Source organism: Eurytemora carolleeae, unplaced genomic scaffold (assembly GCF_000591075.1).
Source record: "Eurytemora carolleeae unplaced genomic scaffold, Eaff_2.0 scaffold15, whole genome shotgun sequence".
Classification (NCBI taxonomy): Eukaryota; Metazoa; Arthropoda; class Copepoda; order Calanoida; family Temoridae; genus Eurytemora; species Eurytemora carolleeae.
Genome location: NW_019396069.1, coordinates 520,865 through 544,775, shown reverse-complemented (window position 1 = coordinate 544,775; position 23,911 = coordinate 520,865). Strand labels below are relative to the sequence as shown.

Here is a 23,911-nt window from a genome sequence, read left to right as displayed (position 1 = left end):
TTAGAATGTTTGAGTTTGCGAATTCGATTTTAGAAATTTGAGCTAATAAGATTAACGATTTTTGAGTTGATAAGTATTGTTTGATTTTCGGAGTTGGGATTTCGGATTTATGAGTTGGGATTTAGAATTTATAACTTGGAATGATTTAGGAGTTGGGATTTAGGATTTATTTGTTGGGATTTAGGATTTTTGATTTGGGATTTCGAATTTACGACTAAGGATTTAGGATTTATGAGTTGGGATTTAGTAATTATAAGTAGGGATTTTGGATTTATAAGTTTGAATTTAGGATTAGGCGTCCTTAATGGCATCAGGAGTTAAAAATGTAAGATTGAGCTGCGATAATTTCCAAGCTGGTAGTTCCAGGGCCCGTGCGTAGTGCGTACACTATGGTTTAATACTAAAATGAAGATCCGCGTGAATTTGTTTACTCTAGTTTAGCATCTCGACGCGGCATCATCCGGAACCATGCGCATCGTAAGTACTTTATCACGTCACATTGTGGCTGTAATATATGTCACTCCCCGGCCCCCCCCCCTCCTTTTTTTGATAAGCAAGGGGGGAGTTGGGGTAGACAACATAGAAAAATTGAGCTCTCTAAAATAACCCAAATATAAAGTTATATGGATCAAATCTTCATAGATAAATGATTCATTTATTTAGATTTCTACATCTTCTTTTTTCTTTAAAGGATTATTGAATTTAGAAAATTTAACCCAAACTCTTTCATCTTTTTCCTTTGTTCAGATTCTGTCAATTAAAGAGCTTGATCAATTAATTCAAATTGTTTTTTTTCCTTCGTTATAGAGTTCTTTAAACTTACAATTTCAAGTGTCCTTCTATTGATAGTAATGGGCCATGGCATGTCCAATTTACCACGGTACATAGTTTAAATTACGACGACAGTCTCTTTACTAGCTAGTTATGTGTGCACAAACCACCCTATTCAAGTTTTAAAGAATTAAGTTAGTGCCAAATGAAATTTGATTTGGAATTTTTTCATTAAAATTTATTGATTTTCATTATTAGTACTGAATGCTGTATTGTTTTTCATCAAAATTTTTTCAAAATTCGAACTAAAAAATGGAAAGTATTTTGCACTTTACATCTTCGAATATCCATAAGAACATGTGGTTCAGTGTGACAAGATTCACAGAACAAAATCGTCGACTTTAAGTCTCGAATAGTTTTTATAAATCATAAAATCCACCTCACCAAAACATCTAAAGAGTCAAACTCAAAAATAATAAAAACTTTCTCAATTGTTTACTTTAGATAGTGTTGAGTTTGTTGGTGGGTGTATCTCAAGGATATGTTACAGGTAAATAAACAAATTAAAATATTTGTTAGAGATTTAATAACCATCTGAGGCTCTTCTACTTTTTTGAATTTTTTAACGCATGCCCCTAACTTTAGGCTCAAAGCGGGGCTTTTATACCAACTGGCTGAGTTCCCAGGCATACTGCCTGAATGGCTTATTTTACCTTAACCGAAAAATTTTTAATTTGCAAAAAAAAATTTCAGTTTATTAAAGTAGAGCCAAAGCGCTTTCCAATAGTGTATCAAATAATATAGATTTGTAAGAGAGGGGGGTCCCTGGGATCTCCCCTCCCAGAGGGGGGTACCTGGGATCCCCCCTCCCCTCCCAGACTAGTTTTTGTAAACCAGACGTCAGCCTGAATAGGGTTAAACACTTTTATTTGATATTTTAATAAATTTCACAATTTCTGAACAAATGCTTCCTAGAATAAGATTATTTAAAATATAATATATAGAATTTTCTTTTTTTAAAAGCATTAAACATTTTATTTATTTGTCGGGATTTAGAAGATAAAACTAAAAAAATACAAGCTATTTCTTAATTGCAAACATAAAATTTCAAATATTCAGTGTGTATAAAACAGTAATTGATGCTGAAGCATCAACTATTAATTGAATTTCGTATTTTGAACATCTTAATAAACTATTTTTACATTTGAAGTTTTGAAAATCCTTTGATGAGTTTTTTATTCTAAACTACTATCCGCTTTTTTACATTAAGAATATTGACTTATAGTGCTCTATTCGATTTTAATTAATAACTCATTTGATGTTCCTAGAAAATAATTTTTTTAATTGAAGTATTGTAAATATAAATTTGTATACGTTTTATTGCCCCATTGCATTTAAAATATGAAGTTGATGTTTAATGTTTAAAAAATAATTGTTGGAAAACAGAAGCTCTTATATTGATTAAAACTGTATCAAAGGATTTTACAGGATTATAAAAAGCAAACAATTTTCTAAATAATAGTTGCGAGATTTAAAAATTTTAAAAATTTAAAGGGAGTGTTCGCGAAAAATGAAAAGTGAAAAATGTTAAAAGCGACTCACACCGAAGAACGCAGTGTCCATACAAACTCGGATCGTAAACAAATAAATTTAATTCCAAACAAATCATTTAGATATTACAAATAATAGTCATCGATTATTTTTCGACGCATTCGTATATAGTTAATATTTCATAATATTTTTGATTTTGTTTTTTAAATAATTTTAGTTGGCGCTGGATTTTTAAACATTCTTGGAAAATATAAAATGTCATCTTCATTATCAAAAATCATCGAAACAGGAATAAATGTTTTCAAAAGTAACTCTGAGATCATGAAAATACCAAATATTATGAAATATCAACTATTTACAAATGCGTCGAACAATAATCGATGACTATTGTTTGTAATATCTGGATGATTCGTTCGGAATCAAATCGATTTGTTTACGATCCGAGTTGAATGTTGCATCTTTCTGAATTTGTATGGACACTAGCTTCTTCGGTATTAGTCGTTTTTAACAATTTTCTATGGAAGTAAGATTTCATTTTTCGCGAACACTTTAAAAAATCACTTTGAAATCAAGGCAATGGCATCAACTACTGGTTTTGTTTAAGGCACCATGTATAATGTATATTCCATGTAATTATTTTCTAAAAGAATTCAATAAAGTAAAACAAAGAAATAATATTATTGTTTTTTGTTTTGTTTTGTAAGGATATCCTAGCTATGGATATGGCTTGGGCTCAAATAGCCTGCTTGGGTACGGATATCATCCATACCAAACCAACCCCCAGGTACACGACATTCATACTAGAAATATACTTCTACAGTTTGAAGGTATTTTTTTAATATGATTTTGGAATAAGCCTGAATGTGTTGAATAACACTCAGGTTTATTTTGCCCAATTTTAGAAATTTAAAAATTCAAAAATAAAAATTTTTTAAATCAGTCAAAATTTTTGGATTTTACGGATTCAGGAAAATACGCACAAAAATTTAGAAGGACAATAAAAGTTATTTTTAAATGTCAGGATTGATATTAATTATCATTCAGGTTTATTCAAGCATCCAACCAAACCTAGACCATCCAACCCTATCCTATTCAAACCTGGAGCATCCAACCCTAACCCAACATAGCAACACTATAGTAAATGCTCAACAACACTTCACTCCACAATTGGCTCCAAAGTATGAACCTGCTCCAATATTTCAATCTGTTCCTGCTCTCCCTGCTCCAGTTTCCGCGCCCGCGGTTCCTGAGCATGTTGAACTCCACCACAGTGTACAACACCTGGAAGAACCTTTGCACCTAGATCATCAAGAACATGTTCACTATGAAGAACCCTTGAATGTTGAGGTATTTTACAATAAAACCTTACACATGTCAACCACTTAATCTGAATATCCACTGTGGACTCTTGATTTCTACTTAATCCGCTCTTTTCCCCTTTTTGGATATCTTTACGGGATTTCAACCAATGAGAGTTCATGGAGAGTTCTCTCATTAAATGGCGCTCAAAATTTCAAATTTCTCAGCTTCTGATTGGCTGTTCAAAATTCTGTATACACAACTATGCTTGGTTGAATTTTAAAAACTTTCCAAGATACAAAAATTAAAATAAGATTAAGATTAACAAAAAAACTATACCAATGCTCCAATGCTCCTGACTGTGCCACCTTAAAATGCTCTAGATGGACTCCTTCTGGCACAGATCTTACAAACGCATGGAGTTGATATTAATATATTATTATAATATTCATTCTTATTATCCCTCAGTTTAACCCCTCAGTATCTTTTAGATCTCTATACCTATTTATTTGATGGATAACTTTAAAATTTAAATTTCTTAAGATTTTTCAATGTAACCCAGCTAAAAACCTATTGTTTTTAATTCTTAGAAATTAAGTGACTCTGTTTTAATTAAAAAGAATTTAATATTTTTCGCAATTTCTATATTTTATAATCGTTTAGGTGACAGATGGAGCAGAATCTGTTCAATTTCATGCCCAGGAACCATTCAATTTTATATAAAAAATTATTAGATATTATTATATATTAAAGATTAACATTTAATATCAGTTTAAGGATTAATACAACCATTTATTAAACTGTAAAAGCTAAATTGTATACTTACCAAAAAAACATTTGTTGACGACGCATAACTGTAAAAAAGTTGGGGATTTGATTTTTGTTTAAATACTCTTTAAACCAATTTATTTCTAAATCCGAGTAAATTCTATTTTATCTTTTCCTAATTAGTCATTTTTCAGCATATTAATGCAATTTTTGCAAACTTTTAAGGATTCTGCTGTAAAAATGTCTGAGAGAAAATGGCGGGAAATTTAAGTTTAACAAAATATGTAAATTGATTGAACTGTTTAAAGGACGAGTTTGGAAACTCTGAGTATGGATATAGAAATGTAAACTCCGCCAAACATGAAGTATCGTCCAACGGAATAGTCCGAGGATCCTACTCCTACCTGGACGATTCCGGCCATCATACAGTTAACTATGTGGCCGACGACTGGGGTTTCAGACTTGTGTAAGTGAAGACTAAAGAGCAAGATGACACAACTTCCCAGAGTATATCTTGTATTTGATCAATTTTAGCATGTGATGAGATGAACATTAGACAGAGTACTTATATCAATAAAAAACTATGATAGATTTTCTTTTTCTTTTTTAGAGGTTTAGCTTGCAGGAAATTCGAAATACAATTTTTTAGTTGGAACACCCAGAGTTGCCAAGGTTTAAAAAAGATCAAATTTGTTCAGCCTTTGTCCCTCCCAGGGTGGCCTGCATGGGTCCCGTCGAAAAGTCTAAGTTGATTTGGTCCAGCCGTTTGTCCAGCTGTAGCAAACCAATATATTTATATATATACAATATATGCCCATTTAAACATACATATATAATATATATAAATGGGCATAAGCTAATTTATTATAAAGCCTTGTGAGACATATCAGTTTTTAATTTATATAAATAAAGATAGAGGAAACTTTCTATTTTTAATGATACAAAAAAGATAAATTATTTTGAATTTTTAGTTTTTATAAGTAAAAATAACCTTAGATAGGTCATTGTAAATCATATGAGGATTCCTAATTCAATATTTGTTGGGACACTCGAGCAACCAAGTACATATATACTATAACTCTAGTTAATAAAGGTTTTTAATAATAATTTTACAAAATCGAAAATTTTCATCTTATTTTTATTCTGTTTTTTTAGCTTTATCATATAGTAAGGACGTTGCAACAAACTATAGTTTCTAATTTGCAAAACAAGGGCAGTACATTTGAATTTCCGAGTAGGGTCAACCTTTCTGGTCCCAGTTTGAACTGTATCGCTCGGACATTGGGTAAATAAGGCAGACACTCAATAGGACTAGCCGGTGCAACAAGGTTGACGCGGTCAGACATTAGGTTGAATTTACTTTTACTAAAGGGTCAGAGGTGCGTGAAAAAAAATTGAGATAGCCCACTGTGCATCCTGTACAAAAAGGTTCCGGCATTGAGCACGTTATTAACGACATGTACCGGCTTTTCAGAAGCCGGTACATGCGTCAACCCTGCTCCCTGTCTAGTTGTTCCATAATTCAAACTGAAGAAATTTGAACAGATTTAAGAATGTGGACAATAAAGAACATCTTGGAAATTGAAAATAGAGTTTACCGATTTAATTGAAGTTTATTGATTTTGATCACATATGTGGCCGACAGTCGACTACACGCTGGGTATACCCTAGACGGTCTGGTACGAGAGTAAATGTTTATGCGGTGCATTGACATTAGACAAGTAAATCCTTACACTGGATCAGATCATGTAACAATAAAACGCTCTTATTCTTGATCATTGGATTTTTAGTTTCCTGCATTAACCTCTAAATATCATCGCTGTCTTTTCAACTCCAATCGGATTTAAAAGTTATATGTTCTAGGTGCTCCAGGTATCCAAAAAAAAACAGAGTGATTAACATTTTTTTTATAAACGGCTTAACCATTTTAAAGTCTCAAAATTGCACCCTGATATACAAGCCTTGTTTCTGTCAAACAGAAATTTAAATATCAGAATTCATGTTTATGTACGTCTTTCTCAATTTGATGTCTAGATAAATATTTCAAATTTTAAAAAAAGATGAAAATAAATTAATTTAAAAAATAAAATAATGATTTTGTTTGTTTATTTTCTTGAGGTTTTTTAACATTTTTTGTTATCGATTTTGATGGTTATTATTTCGTTAGAACTGATGAGGGTCAACCCAGACCGAAATATATTTTCAATAAAATGTGGAACTAACACTATATTTACTCTACAAAGGCTTGGTCCAATATCATCACCAAATTTAACTCTTCATTTCTAGAGTGAAATATCAGATTTTTAATGGTACTCTTAAACGTACAATGTATGATTTCGAACCAATGTAGTTTCTTTATAAAAGTGACAAATGCGGATTAATTCTTTTAGAAACAATGGAGGAGATTGTCAGAACTTACTACTTTTTATGCTAGAAAAACGACATTATCTTCTACAATATTTACAAGAAAGGTTTATGTCACTAAATGAGTTAAGAAACAAATGAAATATTTTGATGTCCCATTGGACCATGCATGGAAAGTTCCGGTTTTACAAGAACTTTTAAATACAAGAATGAATAATTTATCTGTTGAAGGATTCGATGATTACGTAATAACTGAAATGATGAATATGTTATGTAGTGAGTAATGAGTAATGATCAATGTTGACTATTTGTGCATAATTTTGCATATTTTTCTCTTTTCTTTTGGAAACCTGTATTTTCAAAAATGTATTTAAACAAATTTAAACTACACCATTTATATATGTATTTATATCTTTGTGTGTGAATAAATCTTTATAATAACATGATAAATGAAGGTTCGTTTATACTACGTGTTGTATTTAAACAAATTTAAACTACACCATTTATATATGTATTTATATCTTTGTGTGTGAATAAATTTTTATAATAATAATAATAATTCAATCTCTTTTACTATACAATAAATCCCCTTGAAAAATTAATATTTAGATTAATTGCTGAACTACTAGTTTTATCAAATACTAAAATATTATTTCAAAATACGATTGAAGAGTTTTAAAGGAATTGAGTCTATGCCACAAACTCGGATTTTTAAAACCCAATTTATTTAAAACCAAACGTCGTAGACCGTAGATATTTCAAACTATGAATTCTGGTGGATCAAACAATGTAAGTTTGAAATATGACAGGTATGCATCATCTGGTTCTTGAGATATAGGTATTATAAAATTGGGATTTGTGGCAAAAACTCAATTCCTTTTCATCGAATGATGCTTAAACGTACATAAAGGCTCACTGAAGGTTTACAGTTCAAGAAAATACAATATTTTCCTAATTTAACCTCAAGCACCTATATTAAACTTTACATTTGCTGCTTTTAACATTTAAACTGATTTTGAAAAAAATCTTATTTTATACTCCTGACATTCTCTGTTCAGAATTTTAAAAATATTAAATATCTAAGTTGAAGTAGAAATAGAATATAGGTTTTAATTATTGCTCATAGTTCCAGGCGTTGCCCCTGGAATTTCAAAATATCCAAAAAGACTGCCCCCCCCCCCCCCCCCCAAGGATAATCAATATTTACCATTCCACTCCCCTTTATGTGCAATGTGCATAGGATTAGTTTTGGATATTTAAACAGCCTTTAGAAAAGACGAGTTTTTTTGCAAAATTAAATTGCCAACCAGACACCGGTTTTTATGAAATTTAAGGTTGAAGATTTCACTAATGCAAGCCAAAAAGATTCTTACAACTGCACGTCAAAAAATTCGTCTTTTAACACTGAATTAAGAAATTTTTAATGCCTTGAAAATCCTTTGATAATTAGAAGCAATTAGAATCAAACCTCATATTTAAATAAGAGTTCCTGGTCGGAACTCTTATTTAACTTGATAAGATGTTTTTATCATCATATTTCATTTTTATGTTATTTTTTTATTTTTTGACAATAATAAAGGAAGGTAGACGTCAGCAATCGTTAAAGAAATATTATATAAAAGTATTTTTTCACAAACATTTTAGAAATATAGTTTCTGTAATTTTCTTCAATATCCCGAAAATTCAGGAGACTCCAAGCACAGCTAATCATATCAAGAGTTAAACCTTTTTCATTCATCATATTTTTGTGCGTATAGGCCAGGGACAGTTCCCCACCCTATAGACTCCTAAAAATATTATATTTTCCCTCTTGAATCCTTGACTCTGAAGAAACCCCCAAAAAATAGTATTTCCTCTTCAATCCCAAATATGTAAAATTTGCCTTAACAATAGGGGTAATACAGCAAACTCTAGAATTGATTAAATCTGCGTATTATTTTATTCTTTTGCTCTAAAACTATATTTAGATACGTAATTATATCAGTTTAGAACATCTTTCTCCATTTCCGTCAACCTTGAAGGATTAATTAGGTATACTTGCATTAAAGGGTTTGTAAGCGTAATCTCTATGATTTGCTAATTATAGCGGAAAGTCCCATTATAACAACGATACACTTTAAAAAGTTGGCGGATAAAAAATGCGTGAGATAAAGAAAAGAATAGAATATATATTAGAGTGGAATATAGACAACCCCTCGGTAGGAATTTTGTCAGTTCCTTTCAGCCTGAAAGGGAGTTCAAAGTGTACAAATCATGTAAATGTTCACAAATTATATGCAGTAGATTACATTAATACAGTATGTTCCCTAGACTATCCATTTCAATTTCAAATTTTTAAAAGCTGTTAAATAAACTTTATAAAATGAATTAGGTGAAAAAAACATCATTTGATTTATAGTTATAACGGAAAATCATCGTTTGTAAAGTGAAAAGCATAGAGTCTATTTGAAATGATCATTGGTCAATTATGAAACCAGCCTATTTCATAATTTGGTTTTCTTTTAATATTAATTTTAGTTTTTCTTTCAAATTATGTTCCAGGGCCCAAAAGGTTATATAGCGCAAATATGTGAAGTACATCTACAGTATGGAAACAGTACAACAAAATGGCCGTTTTACACTTTTTTCTAGTAAAATCCACTCTAATATATATTCTATTCTCTTTGGAAAAAACTATTTGTTTGACATTATTGTTCAGATAATGGTTTAAACAGTACCTTTGTCAATCTGCTATGTCCCTTATTAAATGACAAAAACAATTTCTTTAAACGTCAAGGTTATTATATCAGGAAAGTTGGGGCGATCAGGAATTTGCGCAGTACACTTTACACTGTACAACTGAACATGATAAAACAAACTTTATACTGCGTTTACACTTGTTAAGACTGCACAGTGCTCATTCTCCGCTAAAACCAACTATATATTCGGTCAGGGTACTGCAGATTCTTCAGATCACTGCTTAATTTATAGTGTGAAAAATAGCTTAATTATTATTTTATATACAGGGTGTCCCAAAAAACATGGGAATTCATTGACGAATTCGATATCGTCTTTGTTACGAATTAGCATTGCAATACCAAATTTCAAGAGCCATAATATTATTATGTCTGCTAGAGTTTATTTTATGAAAAGGGTAAAAGACTGTAAAGTTGTGTCTATAATGTCTCCACAAGATGAAAAGTGAAGACGGACAATTTTACTCTGTATACTGCAATTTTCTTGTTTTACTAAGTACAACCGTATGCAGTCAAAACATAATCAAACAAAATGTGAACATAGCAGACGAAACTCTTACAGATTACAGCTTTCTCAGTAGGTATCACTATACTATATCAAAAAAAAAATTTAAAAGAAGATATTGAATTTGTCACTGAATTCCTATGTTTATTGGGACACCCTGTATACAACTATAGCTTGGGAACCCAGCTTTGCCTCTAGTTTTCCCAATGATAGTCAACCCACTAAACAGAGAATTGTTAAACCAAACTAAGAACATTCCCGTGGTTCTACCGAGTTCCCAAATCAAAATTTTAGGCAAATCGGGCCAAAGGTTCATGAGTCTTGATCGGACATACAAACAAACAGACAAACTGAGATTACTACTTTATATATATACTAGCTTGGGAACCAAGCCCTGCCCAAGTTACTGAAAGTTACTCCCGCCGTCTACCCGCACTTGACCGATTTTACCGGTAAACTAAATTTTCGCTATTAAAGTCGACCCCCTCAATCTAGAATCTCAAAACCAAGCTAAGAACATTCCCGTGGTTCTACCGAGTTCCCAAATAAAAATTTTAGGCAAATCGGACCAAAGATAAATGAGTTATGATCGGACAAACAATCAAACAGACAAACAGAGATTACAACTTTTTAAGTATAGATATAAATGTAAAAAGTTACCTTCTATATTATGTAGATCTATGTACCCTTGTACAATATGATTGTACAAGGTCTCATTAACAAAATCTTCAGCATTGAAGGGATTAAATCCCCAGTCTATTGGTGTCCAATCCCTGCCACCAATATTTCAATTCCAAGATATGTATTTATATTTCGTAAACAAGTTTTAGAAATCAAAATTAGAATTTTAAACCGAACATAAATCCTGTTTAGCTTAATTTTGTTTTTTCATTTAACAATTCTACGAATTAATATTTATTTCCGTTCTAAAGATACACTGATTGCGTTTAAACATTTTATAATCCTTATATCTTTTCAACCCAACGCCGTGATCTTTGATATTTTAAACAATGCCGTAGGTCTTTGATATTTCAAACAATGCCGCAGCTAGGGCTCTGATATTTCAAATGATGCATTAGGTCTTATATATTTTAAACAATTGCGTAGGTCTTTGATATTGATAATGAAATTTGAATAAAAATTTTAAATTTGAACAAAAAATTTTAAATTTAAATAAAAAATCTGAACTTGAGATCAAAATCTGAAATTGGGATAAAAAATCTGAAATTTGAATAAAAATCTGAAATTGAGATAAAAACCTAAAATTTGGGATAGCAAATCTGGAATTGAGATAAAAAATCTAAAATTGGGATAAAAAATCTGAAATTGGGATAAAAAATCTGAAATTGGGATTTAAAAAACCAAAATTGGGATTAAGAATCTGGACTTTGAATAAAAAATCTCAAATTTGTGTAAAAAATCTGAATTTGGGATAAAAAATCTAAATTTGAATAAAAAATCTGAAATTTGTGTAAAAATCTGAATTTGGGATAAAAAGTCTAAAATTTGAATAAAAAATCTGAAATCTGAATTAAAAAGTTTCCTGAAAGCTTCGTTTAAAGGAACAAATATTGTAAAGGCCTGATCGTTCGGTAGATTTTCAGAAATATTCATCTGCCTAAACATATATATTCATCTGCCTAAGCATTCTGCCTAAACACATATTCATCTGCCTGAGCATATATATTCATCTACCTAAACATATATTTATCGGCCTAAACATATATACCTAAACAAATATTCATTTTCCTAAATATATGTATTCATCTACCTAAACATATATTCATCTGCCTTAACATATAAATTCATCTGCCTAAACATATATTCATCTGCCTTAACATATAAATTTATCTGCCTAATCAAATATATTCTTCTACATAAATATATATATTCTTCTGCATAAATATATATATTCATCTACCTAAATATATATGTACATATACCTAAACATATATATTCATCTATCTACCTAAACATATATTTTCATCTGCCTTAACATATAAATTCATCTGCTTAAATAAACATCTACGTCCTAAACATATATATTAATCTACGTCCTAAACATATATATTAATCTACGTCCTAAACAACATATATAATAATCTACGTCCTAAACATATATCTTTATCTACGTCCTAAACATATATATTAATCTACGTCCTAAACATATATATTAATCTACGTCCTAAACATATATATTAATCTACGTCCTAAACATATGTATCAATTTACGTCCTAAACATATATAATAATCTAAATCCTAAACATATATATTAATCTACGCCCTAAACATATATAATAATCTACGTCCTAAACATATATCTTTATCTAAGTCCTAAACATATATATTAATCTACGTCCTAAACATATGTATTAATCTACGTCCTAAACAAACATATGTATTAATCTACGTCCTAAACATATAATAATCTAAGTCCTAAACATAAATCTTTATCTGCCAAAAAAATTACATGATGTTTATCGGAATGAAAATTTACTGAATTATTTGTTGTAAAGATAAATGTTTAGCCCTGAAATATGCAGATTAAATATCAAACAGCTTAATAATATAAGGCGCTGATTTGGTTTTAAAAATGTGTACTTGATTTAATAAAACTAAAATATCCGAGGCACTTAATCATAAATTAACTTATAATGCGACATTTAAAAAATTGTTCTTTGTCAATAAACAATCACTTTCATTCCACACATTTATCCAAATTTAAAAGTATAAAAATAGAAATAGAAGAAAGAGAAGAAATGAATTTACCGGGCAAATGTAATGAATTCAGTTATTGAAGGTCCACGAAAGAAAGACGACATTTGTTCAATCTGCTCAATAATATTCAGCTGTATGTGAGCAGATTGGTTGATAATCTAAAATACATATTATTAAAAGAAAGAAAAAAAGAAAAGTAAAAAACACGATTTAAATATTTCTTAATTAATCGCAATAGAAACTGTTAGATTAATTTTATTATGCTGCCGCGAGTTATGTTTTTAATTTTCAGTATGTATTATCTTAACAAGGAGGAGTTACGATCGGTCACAAAGTCGTACGTGTAATATTGCTTAAATATGACCTGCACCTTCTGTCTAGTTCAATGTGATGATTTAAAAAAAAATTATAAAATCAAGGTAGTCGGCCTTTTGGAATGTTAAACTGTTGAGTGCAGGAGAGAATTTAAGTGTTCGACAGTAAATGATTATTTCTATGTATAAAATTTTTGTTGATTGAGAATTTATTAAAAAAATCTAATTTGCGATTTGTCAAAATATAAACCTGGGGTAAAAATTCAGGAGATGATCGTCCATCTTTTTCATCCTCAGAACTGAAATAAATAAACTGTGAGTTTGAAAATGTTTAAAGCGCAGTATTACCATATCTTAAGTGATCCGTCATTTAATGATTGACATAAATAAATAATTCACAAGAGAAATAAAGGAATAATTGTGACAAACTCTGATTTTCTAATCTAGGAATCCTGTCGGGCAGAATAATTCAAGTTAAAAAAAGCAAATGGTCACACCATCAGGTACAAAAATAAATAGAGATTAGAAAATTTGTGTTTAAGGGGTTTTAACTATTAAAAGGCGTCATAAAACATGAAACGTGTACTGATTTTTATATCATATAAATTTATGTATTTTTGGTTTCTCATACCATAAAAGTCCTAAAGAGTTCCAACTCCAAATTCTAATGAATATATTTGTGTTTTATTTCTTAATTACTGTTACACGAGCCATGCTCCGTGTATAAAGTCTATGTGGTGCCCCTGTGAATTCCTGAGTTCTCCCTGCGAATCTGTACAGAACGTATTGTGAAAAAACTAGTTTTAGAAGCTGTTTCCAGACCGACTACGCATGCGCAAGTTTCTCGCGTGGAAGCGGACAGTTTCTACCGTAGTATATATTTGTTTTTCATGCAAGTTCGTCTATTATTAAACCGTGCTAAAAATTCTAGGATCACTGCGGTAATTATTCTTTATATATATATATGAATATCGTTTGTTTATGTTCGATTATGGTTTGATATTTTATAAATGTAGTTTATTGGTTCCATTCCACAGTTTTTTAATGCCTGAGTTGATTTATTTGTTGTATTTGTATGATCTTATCACTCGATGCTTTTTCTGTGGGTTTATTAAAATTATTTAGATTGAAGTCTCGGAGAAATAAACGTTCGGAACCATATTATTATCCTTTATTATGAAGAGCGGTCAGAAGAGGAAGGCTTACAATCCTATCTTGAGAAATACCTCACGGTACTTTCATTAGGTCTTTAGGAAAATCGCTAAGTAGCGAAACATTCAATCGCAACCTTGTAGGGTACCGTTTAACTAATTGAGATTGAGCAAAATTTCTCGTTGCCGCTATATTGCCTGAATTGGAAAATATACGGACTGACGTAGGAATAAGCTTACAAGGAAGCTTTATTAAACTGAGATCCTTTAGTAATCCTAACTCTTATCATTTATTAGATCTGTATCTAGTAAATTGAGGTGGGATGTTTAGTTGAGTTTATAAACTGGATTTGTTTCTCGTTGTCAGTATATTGGCCAAATTGGAAAAATATAGTGAAGGACCGAGTGAACAAAGTATAAGTTATGAAATTGAATGTTAATGAAATGTTCATGATTGGATGATTGGATGAAAGCAGTTTACCTGAGATTTATGATCCACCGTCAGTACCTTCTTGGTCAATATCTTGAAGGGACGAACACTGGATTTAGTCAAGAAGTTTAATTTATTGAGCTATTCCCTCACCGTTAGTGTGTTTGCCAGATAGGAGAAATATATGGAGTGAGTGAGGAGAATAACTCTGCCTTGAGATCAATTGATAAACCCTGAATGTTGTTGATCATGTTAAGGATAACAATTGATTGAGTCTAATTTATTGAGCTATCTCTCATCCTTGATATATTTGCCAGTTCTGCTACTTAATGCAAACCATCAAGATTGGGAGCTCGGAGGCTCTAGTGTTTTTTTAACAGGGGAGCAAACATCCATATCATCGATGGGTCGCTGGCAGAGAAGGAAGGTTTACAGAAGGTTTCAAGTAATCCCACCAATCTCACTGGTAGGAGGGAGCAAGGTTAGATCAAACCATGGTACGTTTAGATTCAACTTAGGACCTGGAGAAAGAGGAGAGTACCATGAAGTAGTCTGTGTAGGCATGGATGACGTCACCGGAGGGTTTGGAACCTATGATCTAACGGAGATTTGCCAAGAGTATCTGGACCAGGCCAAGGACGAGGAGAAGGTTGTAGCTCTTCCAGAGAAGGTGGGCGGTTCTAAAGTTCATCTACTACTGGGAATAAAGAACACTAACCTGGATCCTGTGCTGATAAAGGTACTACCATCTGGAGTAGCTGTATACCTAAGTCCGTTCAAAGACGTCTACGGTTCAAGATTAATTTTTGCAGGACCACATAGATCCTTCACCAGAGGAAATGATGAGAAGTATTCGGAGATGTCAAATGCTGTGTTTCTGATAAGAGAGAGGATACTTGAAGATATGAATGATGAGGTAGAGCAGCATTGCTATGCCATAACAACAAATGAGAAATTGGGTCTGACAATTAATCCACATCCTATAAATGAGGAAGATATCGTTGATTGTAGCGGAGAAGTGGAAGAGGACTTTGAATCCAGCCTAGATGATCACCAGAGGTTGAACTCAATCCTTAAACATCAAGGAAAGGTGTGTTGGGTGCATATGGAGCAGGAAACCTGGAAGTCATTTCAGCAGGTCATCAAGGAGCAGATAAACCTAGGGAGTGTAAGTGGATCCGTGGGGGAGTGTAGTTCTCCAGTACGTGAGTCCAATACAGCCCTGGGTGAGGATGGAGTAGATCAAGATGTGCAACCAGGGAGTGTGGTTGTAAACACGGTGGAGTGTAATTCTCCGGATCGTGTTCTCAACACAGCCCTGGATAAGAGCAGCTCTGAGGAAAATTACGGAGTATTCAAGGCAAAGGTTCCAATGGCAAAGTTTAGGAATGCAATGGATGATGAAGACTCTGAAGACGGTGGAGGTTTTAGATGTGCAGAATGTTCAAAATGTCTAAACTGCAAAACCTCTAGTAAGCGTACTGCAATTTCTCTGAGAGAAGCGAGAGAGCAACAACTTATTGAGGAGAGTGTCAAGATTGATGTGATCAACAGGAGAGTTACAGTGAATTATCCGTTCTTGAAGAATCCGGTTGAATTCCTGACAGCAGTCCACAGCAACCCGAGTAACTACAGTCAAGCGTTGAAAGTCTACAAAACCCAGTGTAAGAAATCAGAGATTGTCAAGGATGGAATGAGGAACGTACACAAGGATCTGGTGGAGAAAGGATTTATGGTCAAGCTGGATGATATGTGCGAGGACAGAAAAAAGTTAATACTGAATGCTGAGTTTAAACACTTCAATCCGTGGAGACTGGTAATGAAAATGGACTCAGTGACGAAGCCGGTGAGGATGGTGGTCGACCCCTCCATGACCAGGATGAACGAGATACTGGCAAAAGGGGAGAACAGGATTGGTCTAATTTTCAACATAATGGTAAGATGTAGATGTACAGAGTTTATCTGGAGCTCAGATATCAGCAAGCTGTACAATCAACTGTACATGGATGATCCATCTCTACCATTCTCCTTGTTCTTGTACGGAGAAGAATTGGATAAGGATAAGGAACCGGAGATCTGGGTCATGGTCCGAGCGTGGTATGGTATAGTCAGTACTGGAGGCCAAGCAGGTTTCGCGCTGGATAAACTGACGGAAATGTTAGCAGAGAGATATCCAGGAGCCTACAAAAGCTTGAGAGAGGATAGATATGTGGATGATATACTATCTGGAGAGAGTTCAAGACAGGGAAGAGAAGAACAGATAGAAGCGGTGCAAGAAGTTCTGAAGAGAGGAGGGTTTTCTTTGAAATTTTTTGTAAGGAGCGGAGAAAAACCATCAGAAAAGGCCAGTACGGATGGAGAAACCATGAAGTTACTAGGGTACAAGTGGGACCCGGAGAAGGATGAATTGTCGCCAGGGATCGGAGAACTGAACCTGAACAAGAAACTTAGAGGAGAACGTAAACCGAACCCAGAACCGATCAAGACTAGATTAGATGCAGAGAAACTATTGAGCGGAGTCAAACTAACCAGGAGCCTGATAGTCGGAAAGATTTCGGAATTATTTGATCCATGTGGTTTTTTTGAACCAATAAAACTCCAAATGAAACTGCAGACAAGTTCATTGAAAGGTAAAGAGTGGGATGAGGTTCTCCCGGTTGAAGATCAAGAGAAATGGAGAGAAATTCTCAAGAGTTATGTCAACCTACCTGAGATAAGGATACCGAGGTTCTGTTTACCAAGTGAAAGAGATGCAAAGTCCAGAATTCGACTGAATTGTTTAGCAGATGCAGCGGAGTTTGCAGGGGGTGCGGCTGTGTATGCTGGGAAGGAAACCAGCCCAGGCATTTGGTCGTGCTCTCTCCTAGCCGCTAAATCAAAACTGATGAAGGAGACCATCCCCAGGAATGAATTATCAGCGATATTACTGTGCGCAGAACTGGCATTCATGGTTAAATCTTCCCTGGGATCGGAGGTAGGAGAGGTAATTTACTTAACTGATTCAACAATTGCCCTGAGCTGGTGCAGTAGTGAAACCATCAAATTGAGGCTGTTTGTGTATAATAGTCATGACGATCCTACGGTTATTAGAATGGACTACTGGAACAACGGTAGAGGTTTCATTCCATGTAGATGGCTCTCAGAACCTGGCAGATATGCTGACAAAGGAACATGATATAGGGATAGAGACAGTTTCCAAAGGATCATACTGGATTGAAGGATTGCCTTGGATGAGGAAGGACAAGAAGGAGATGCCTATAACTTCATACAAGAAACTCAAGCTAGACAAGAAGACAGCGGATAATGTTCAACAAGAATGTTTCCCAGAATCGTTTTTGAAGGAATTCTCTGCAAATACGGAAGATGCACAGGAAGAGCTGCAGGATGTTGATGAACCACCTCTTGGTTTTGCAGCCCTGGCGGCCAGGGCGGGGAGGGGTGTAGCAGAGCTACTTGTAGATCCTGTATTTCATGGTAGGATGAAAGCTCTGAGGATAACAGGGTATATGCAAGGATGGAAAACTAGCTATTCCCACAGTAAACATTTGATTCAAGATGAAAAGTGCAGGATTTGTGTGCTGGGAGACCATAGATGGGATCCTAGGAATGAGACTGAGAAAGCAGAGCAGTATTTCTTCTCCTGGGAATCTGAGAGGGTGAAGAGGACATTGAAACAGAGATGCAGAAATTCATAATAGATGAAGGTAGAGTGTATGATGAAGGAAGGCTTTCTCCTGAGTACCAGATCAGGAATCAAGACTTAGATCAAGTGGGTTTCTTGGACAAGCATGTTATAGTGGGAAGAATTCCTGTGGTGCTCCCGGATTCTCCAGTATTGTATTCTTATCTGATGTATGTTCACATGAAAACCAGTGTTCATGCTTCTCTGGAAACCGCAGTCAAGGAGATACACAGGAAGATGAGAGTGGTGAAAGGTTTGAGATGGCTGGTCAAGAGAGTAATTGCAGATTGTGTAAAGTGCAGATTGATAGAGAAGAAAACCCTGGAACTGAGGCTAGCTAGTCATCCTGAAGCAAGTACAGTCCTAGCTCCATGTTTTCACTCTTGTATGATGGATATTTGCTACGGATTTAAAGGTCAAACTTACAAAAGGTCCAGAGCGGTTATCAAGATCTATGCGTTAGTAATAGTATGTCTGTTGACTGGAGCTACTAACATAATGGCCTTGGAAGGGATTGAAACTCAAGATGTATGTGCAGCTCTAGAACGACATTCAAATCAGTATGGAGTGCCTGGTTTTGTATATGTGGACAACGGAACCCAGCTCAAGGCCCTGCAGTACGCGAAGTTCTCCGTGAGGGACCTGGATGCGATGGTACAAGACAACCTAGGGATGAAGATCATTGTTTCCAATGCTAAGGCGCACTCTGAGAGGGGAAGAGTTGAGAGAAGGATCAGGGTTCTCCGAGAAACCATGGAGAAGATGGGAGTGAATAGTTCTCATCCCATGACCTGCTTACAGTGGGATACATTATTCTCTAGGATATCTCCAGTTTCCCAAGGTTTGGGGAGAGACCAGGATCGCCAACAAGATTGGCATGGTAGGAGAGCTGGCGGGAAAGACTCACAGGATCAATACAGGAGGTGATGAGAGGTATATGTCCTTGAATCTCAGGAGAGTGTCTCACTCTGGGTTGGACTGGCCTAGCAAGTTGACCCTGGATGAGTTTTTGCCTCTACACGCCCCTCTCCTGGATTTCCTGGTGGAGGATACCAAGAGGATTGACGCGTGGAAGTACCCCAAGCTAGAGAAGCTGGAGAAGTATCAGAGGATCAGGGGATTGGATCTGAAGATGTTGGATAGGATTGAGGTGAGAGAATTAGTCTGTGGAGTGTCTTCAACATCTGAGATCTTAGAGGTGAAGGAATGGATTGAGAGGATGCAGGACGCGGATCAGCGGATGTTTGGAACCCGGATTGTGTCCTTTGATGTGGAAGATGTAAAGGCGACATACTTCGACACTCTTAGGATGGCCGAGAAAGCTACAATTGATCCCAAGAATGCGGTTCTGAAGAGGAAGTGCGATCCAGAGCTGATGACAGATGCCTCTAAGGATACTTTCAAGCAGATTCCTGGCAAGATCATGTTCGGGAATGGAGTATCATGGACTTGCCTGATTTCACTGGATCTGAGGAGAAACAAGAGGAAGGAGTACGTGTTGGAGAGGATGACGGTTCAGCCGGAGTTACTTGGTTTACTCCGTGATCTCCCTGTATCTGCCGGTCTTGCGATCCGGAGAGATATTCGGGGAGTGGAGGAGTTTTATTCCTTGATCTCTGGTGAGGAGGTGAGGTTAGAGAGAGGGTTTATTGATCTTACATCTCTAGCCGTTCTAGCCGGGTATAAGTTCCAGTCAAGAAACATGACAGCGATGGGAGTGCAGGTTATTGGAACTCTCCTGAATAAGAATGTTTCTACGGGAGATGACTGGTGGGGAGAGAGGTGGCAGTTGATTCCAGAGTCCCTGAGGTGTTACGCGTTGGGGGATATCCAGTTCGGGTTCATGACCTATAATATCCTGGCGGGATTGCTGTTAAGAGATGTCTTCCCGGACCCGGATGTATTGTGTAGGTACTTGAAGTGCAGTCAGAAGGAGGCGGCAGACTGGTTCCTGGAGTTCCTGATGGTGTCACTGGAAGGGGTGGAGTATCATCAGAAGGCAGAAGAGGAAGCTGAGACGAGGGAGGAGATGATTCTTTCTCTGAGGTACAGGAATGAGAGGGAGAAACTGTGTGAGTTTTCTCCTCCTCTGGTCCGATTATGGATTCAAATTCTAGGGAAGTGGCCCGCTCCTACTTCTGGAGGATGTCGGTATCTACTGGAGGCGAGGGAGTGGTTTTTAGTCCAGATGGCTGTTTTAGCCCAGGCTGGATACACATGGTCCAAGGGAAGGAGGTTGGAGACCCCTGGGAGAGAGGAGAAGGAATATGCCAGGTTTGGACTGGAGCCTGAGGAGTTGGAGAAGCAAGCTTGGTTGGAACCAGTGGAGAGTTTCAGAGGTTTGGAGAGGCCGAAGGATCTGAAAATCCCGTTGTTGGTGTTGAACATGGATAAGGTCAAGAGCAAAGAGATCGGGGAGAAGTGTACGCTGATAGGAAGATGCCAGGGATGGTCTCTGTTGGAGTGGGCCGGGATGAACCCCTGGGATCTGTACAAGTTCTTTACAAGGATGGAGAAGGATGTAGGGTTCCAGAGGTTTTATGGAGGATTGTACGATGCTATGCGCCTGTGCTACAGGAGTATCATGGACAAGAAGGCTCCAGCTGTGGAAAGTACAGAGAAGAGGTTGAAGGCTGCAGTACTCCAGTCCCTGGAGGAGGAGTCTGAGGTTTTGAGAAAGTGTGAGGAGGAGTTGAAGGTGAGAAGGATGAGGGTTGAGCGGTTGACCAGGCTCTCAGCAGACTGGGAGTATGAGGAGCGAACTAAGTGGAAAGGAGAAGTTCCTGCTCTACCCACTCCCAAGGTGAGGTCAGAAGTGAAACGGAAGAAGAATCCTAGGCCGGGGAAGCTGAAGAGGTTGAGGATGAAGAGCTCAAGGGAGAGTGTGGCTGAGTCTAATGCTGAGGAGCCGGTTGGCCTCTCTTCGTCCCAGCCTTCTCCTGGTTCATCCAGAGATAGGAGTGGGTTCGGGGAGAGTGTCTCCGGGCCTCAGCAGGAGGATGGCTGTGAGGAGGTGGTGATGCTGGATGAGGAGGATGATGTGTTTCTGGAGGCTGAGGAGGGGAGGACAGAAGAGGTTGCCTCTCCTAAGAGGATGAGCGCAGCTTTGAGGTTTTCTAGGAGAGTTGTGGAGCAAACCCCCACCTATGATGAGCTGATTGAAGGATCGGCTAGGGTTGCGTTCCCTGAGGAGTTGGATTTATAGTTGGATGTTCCCTGGGAGGACAGGATGTTTTAAAAGTGAAGGATTACGTGAATTCAAACTCTAAAAGATTCCAGTGATTGTATTTCAGGTCTAGTTGGGTTATCAGGAAGTTCAAGTCGCGGGGTGCAGATGGAACTTTTTCGTTTGCTCTTGGTTGGGCGAGTGTTACGCGAGCCATGCTCCGTGTATAAAGTCTATGTGGTGCCCCTGTGAATTCCTGAGTTCTCCCTGAGGATCTGTACAGAACGTATTGTGAAAAAACTAGTTTTAGAAGCTTTTTCCAGACCGACTACGCATGCGCAAGTTTCTCGCGTGGAAGCGGACAGTTTCTACCGTAGTATATATTTGTTTTTCATGCAAGTTCGTCTATTATTAAACCGTGCTAAAAATTCTAGGATCACTGCGGTAATTATTCTTTATATATATATATGAATATCGTTTGTTTATGTTCGATTATGGTTTGATATTTTATAAATGTAGTTTATTGGTTCCATTCCACAGTTTTTTAATGCCTGAGTTGATTTATTTGTTGTATTTGTATGATCTTATCACTCGATGCTTTTTCTGTGGGTTTATTAAAATTATTTAGATTGAACCATATTATTATCCTGTGGAAGACGATGCCTGGCCGCGTTAAACTAGTTCCACAAGATTCAACAGAATGAGATAGAACGGATACGGGGCATTAGCACTGATATGATCTCTACAGTCTACACGTGCGATATCGATATTGACTCTAGTTCTGACCCCTCTAGTAATAAGTTATAAGAAATATATATACTGGAAGTTATCTATGCGTTTTATTAGAGTCTGACTCACGTCCTCTATAATCCTTTATTATGGAGAGCAGTCAGAAGAGGAAGGCTTACAATCCTATCTTGAGAAATACCGCACGGTACTTATAAAGATTTCATTAGGTCTTTAGGAAAATCGCTAAGTAGCGAAACAATTACCTTATATTCTTTAACTGTGGAACTATCTCATTACAAATCCTTATTGTCTCAAATATAGAGTTCTCAGACGTATTCCTATTTACAATTAAAATGTAGGAAAGAAAGACGACATTACAGCATTACTTAAGTGTATTTGATATCGTTACAAAGCAAATTTGAGAAGCATTAAACTTAAAATTCTATTTGAGAAGCATTAAACTTTAAATTCTATGTAAGAAGCATTAAACTTTAAATTCTATGTAAGAAGCATTAAACTTTAAATTCTATGTAAGAAGCACCAAACTTTGAATTGCATATAGGAAGCAACGTAGATCACCTAATCTCAGTACAGTTCTTCTCTACGTTTCTTGGAGATGGTTCTGGTAGAGTAATTTTTAGATTATCTGCTGCAGAGTTGTCTATGGTTGGGTACTCTATGATAGCTGAATAATCTGTGTCTATGTTGTCTATGGAAGAATCTGCATTGTCTGGGTTTTCTATGGTTGGGTACTCTATACCCGAAGGTTCATTAAAGACCTGAAATAGGTAAATTCTAAACAACAGAAATACGCCTGTTATTAATTTCATAATTGCATAATTGGACCGTTATTCAAGTATTTTCCCAACAACATTTTTGATTTAATTAGAATATCTGAATAAACTATTATGAGCTTTAAAAATCTATTGGGTGGCGTGTGCAGGCTTTTAGTATTTTATATTTGAGATGAAAACTACAAGGTGTCCATCATGGCTTAACATAATGTTTTATAGCAATTCAATGACATGACCGTGTGCATCAAAACAATTAGTTATAATTGTATCTTCAAGCATTATTTATAGATATGATTTTAAACAGTTTAAACTCAATTCTTAATATTCCGTTATGGAAAGCACAAAATGCTGTAGGGATATTTTCTGATTTGGAAATCATACATCGGTATTATGATTCTTACAAACATGAGTTTTGAGTAATATTTTTTACAGGAATTACAGGAATTAAAGCCCTAACTTCCCGTGTTTTTCAGTTGCACGGGCGTGCGGGGGGGGGGGGCGAGCCCCCGGCTCCCCCCCTACGCGTGGGGGGCCCCCATGGGGGGGGGGGCTCTTTAAATATTACATCTGCTTGCATTTCCTTTCCTCAGGCAATCTACATTCTACATTGCATTGCATTGCACTCATCCATCATTAAGAAAAGAAATAAAATATATTCTGATTCACAACAATACCCTTCAAAGCTTTGTCTGATCAAGTATTACTATTGCATTAAATATCCATGTTTCCCATTTTGAAAACTGATTATATTTTAATTTGTGGTTTCTCTACAAAAGTGACTCGTGGATTTCTTGCTTCAGAAACGATGGAGAAATGAAAGTTTCAAAGGTATATCGGACCTGCCACTCTATAAATGGAGGGTTACTTGAAATTACGCATGTATTCCATAAACGTAAAATTTCATCGGAAAGAAAAAAATACTTTAAAATCATA

The 23,911-nt window shown here is 35.5% G+C and overlaps 2 protein-coding genes across 2 annotated transcripts in view; one reads left to right on the top strand and one right to left on the bottom strand.

The window, feature by feature from the left end:
- LOC111711664 (uncharacterized) overlaps positions 1-23,911 on the bottom strand; it is a 52,778-nt gene that overhangs the window by 21,443 nt on the left and 7,424 nt on the right. The window contains exons 7-12 of the mRNA XM_023486060.1: positions 22,764-22,963; positions 22,448-22,522; positions 13,277-13,325; positions 12,764-12,870; positions 11,537-11,611; positions 10,654-10,766 (exon numbers count right to left, since the gene is read on the bottom strand). Of these exons, the coding sequence (XP_023341828.1) occupies positions 10,654-10,766; positions 11,537-11,611; positions 12,764-12,870; positions 13,277-13,325; positions 22,448-22,522; positions 22,764-22,963 (619 nt within the window). The remainder of the gene's footprint in view (positions 1-10,653; positions 10,767-11,536; positions 11,612-12,763; positions 12,871-13,276; positions 13,326-22,447; positions 22,523-22,763; positions 22,964-23,911) is intronic.
- On the top strand, positions 412-4,980 carry LOC111711672 (uncharacterized). The gene is made up of 6 exons (XM_023486071.1): positions 412-477; positions 1,276-1,321; positions 3,027-3,106; positions 3,367-3,669; positions 4,285-4,323; positions 4,698-4,980. The coding sequence occupies exons 1-6, from the start codon at positions 469-471 to the stop codon at positions 4,857-4,859; spliced, it is 639 nt and encodes a 212-aa protein (XP_023341839.1). The 5' UTR covers positions 412-468; the 3' UTR covers positions 4,860-4,980.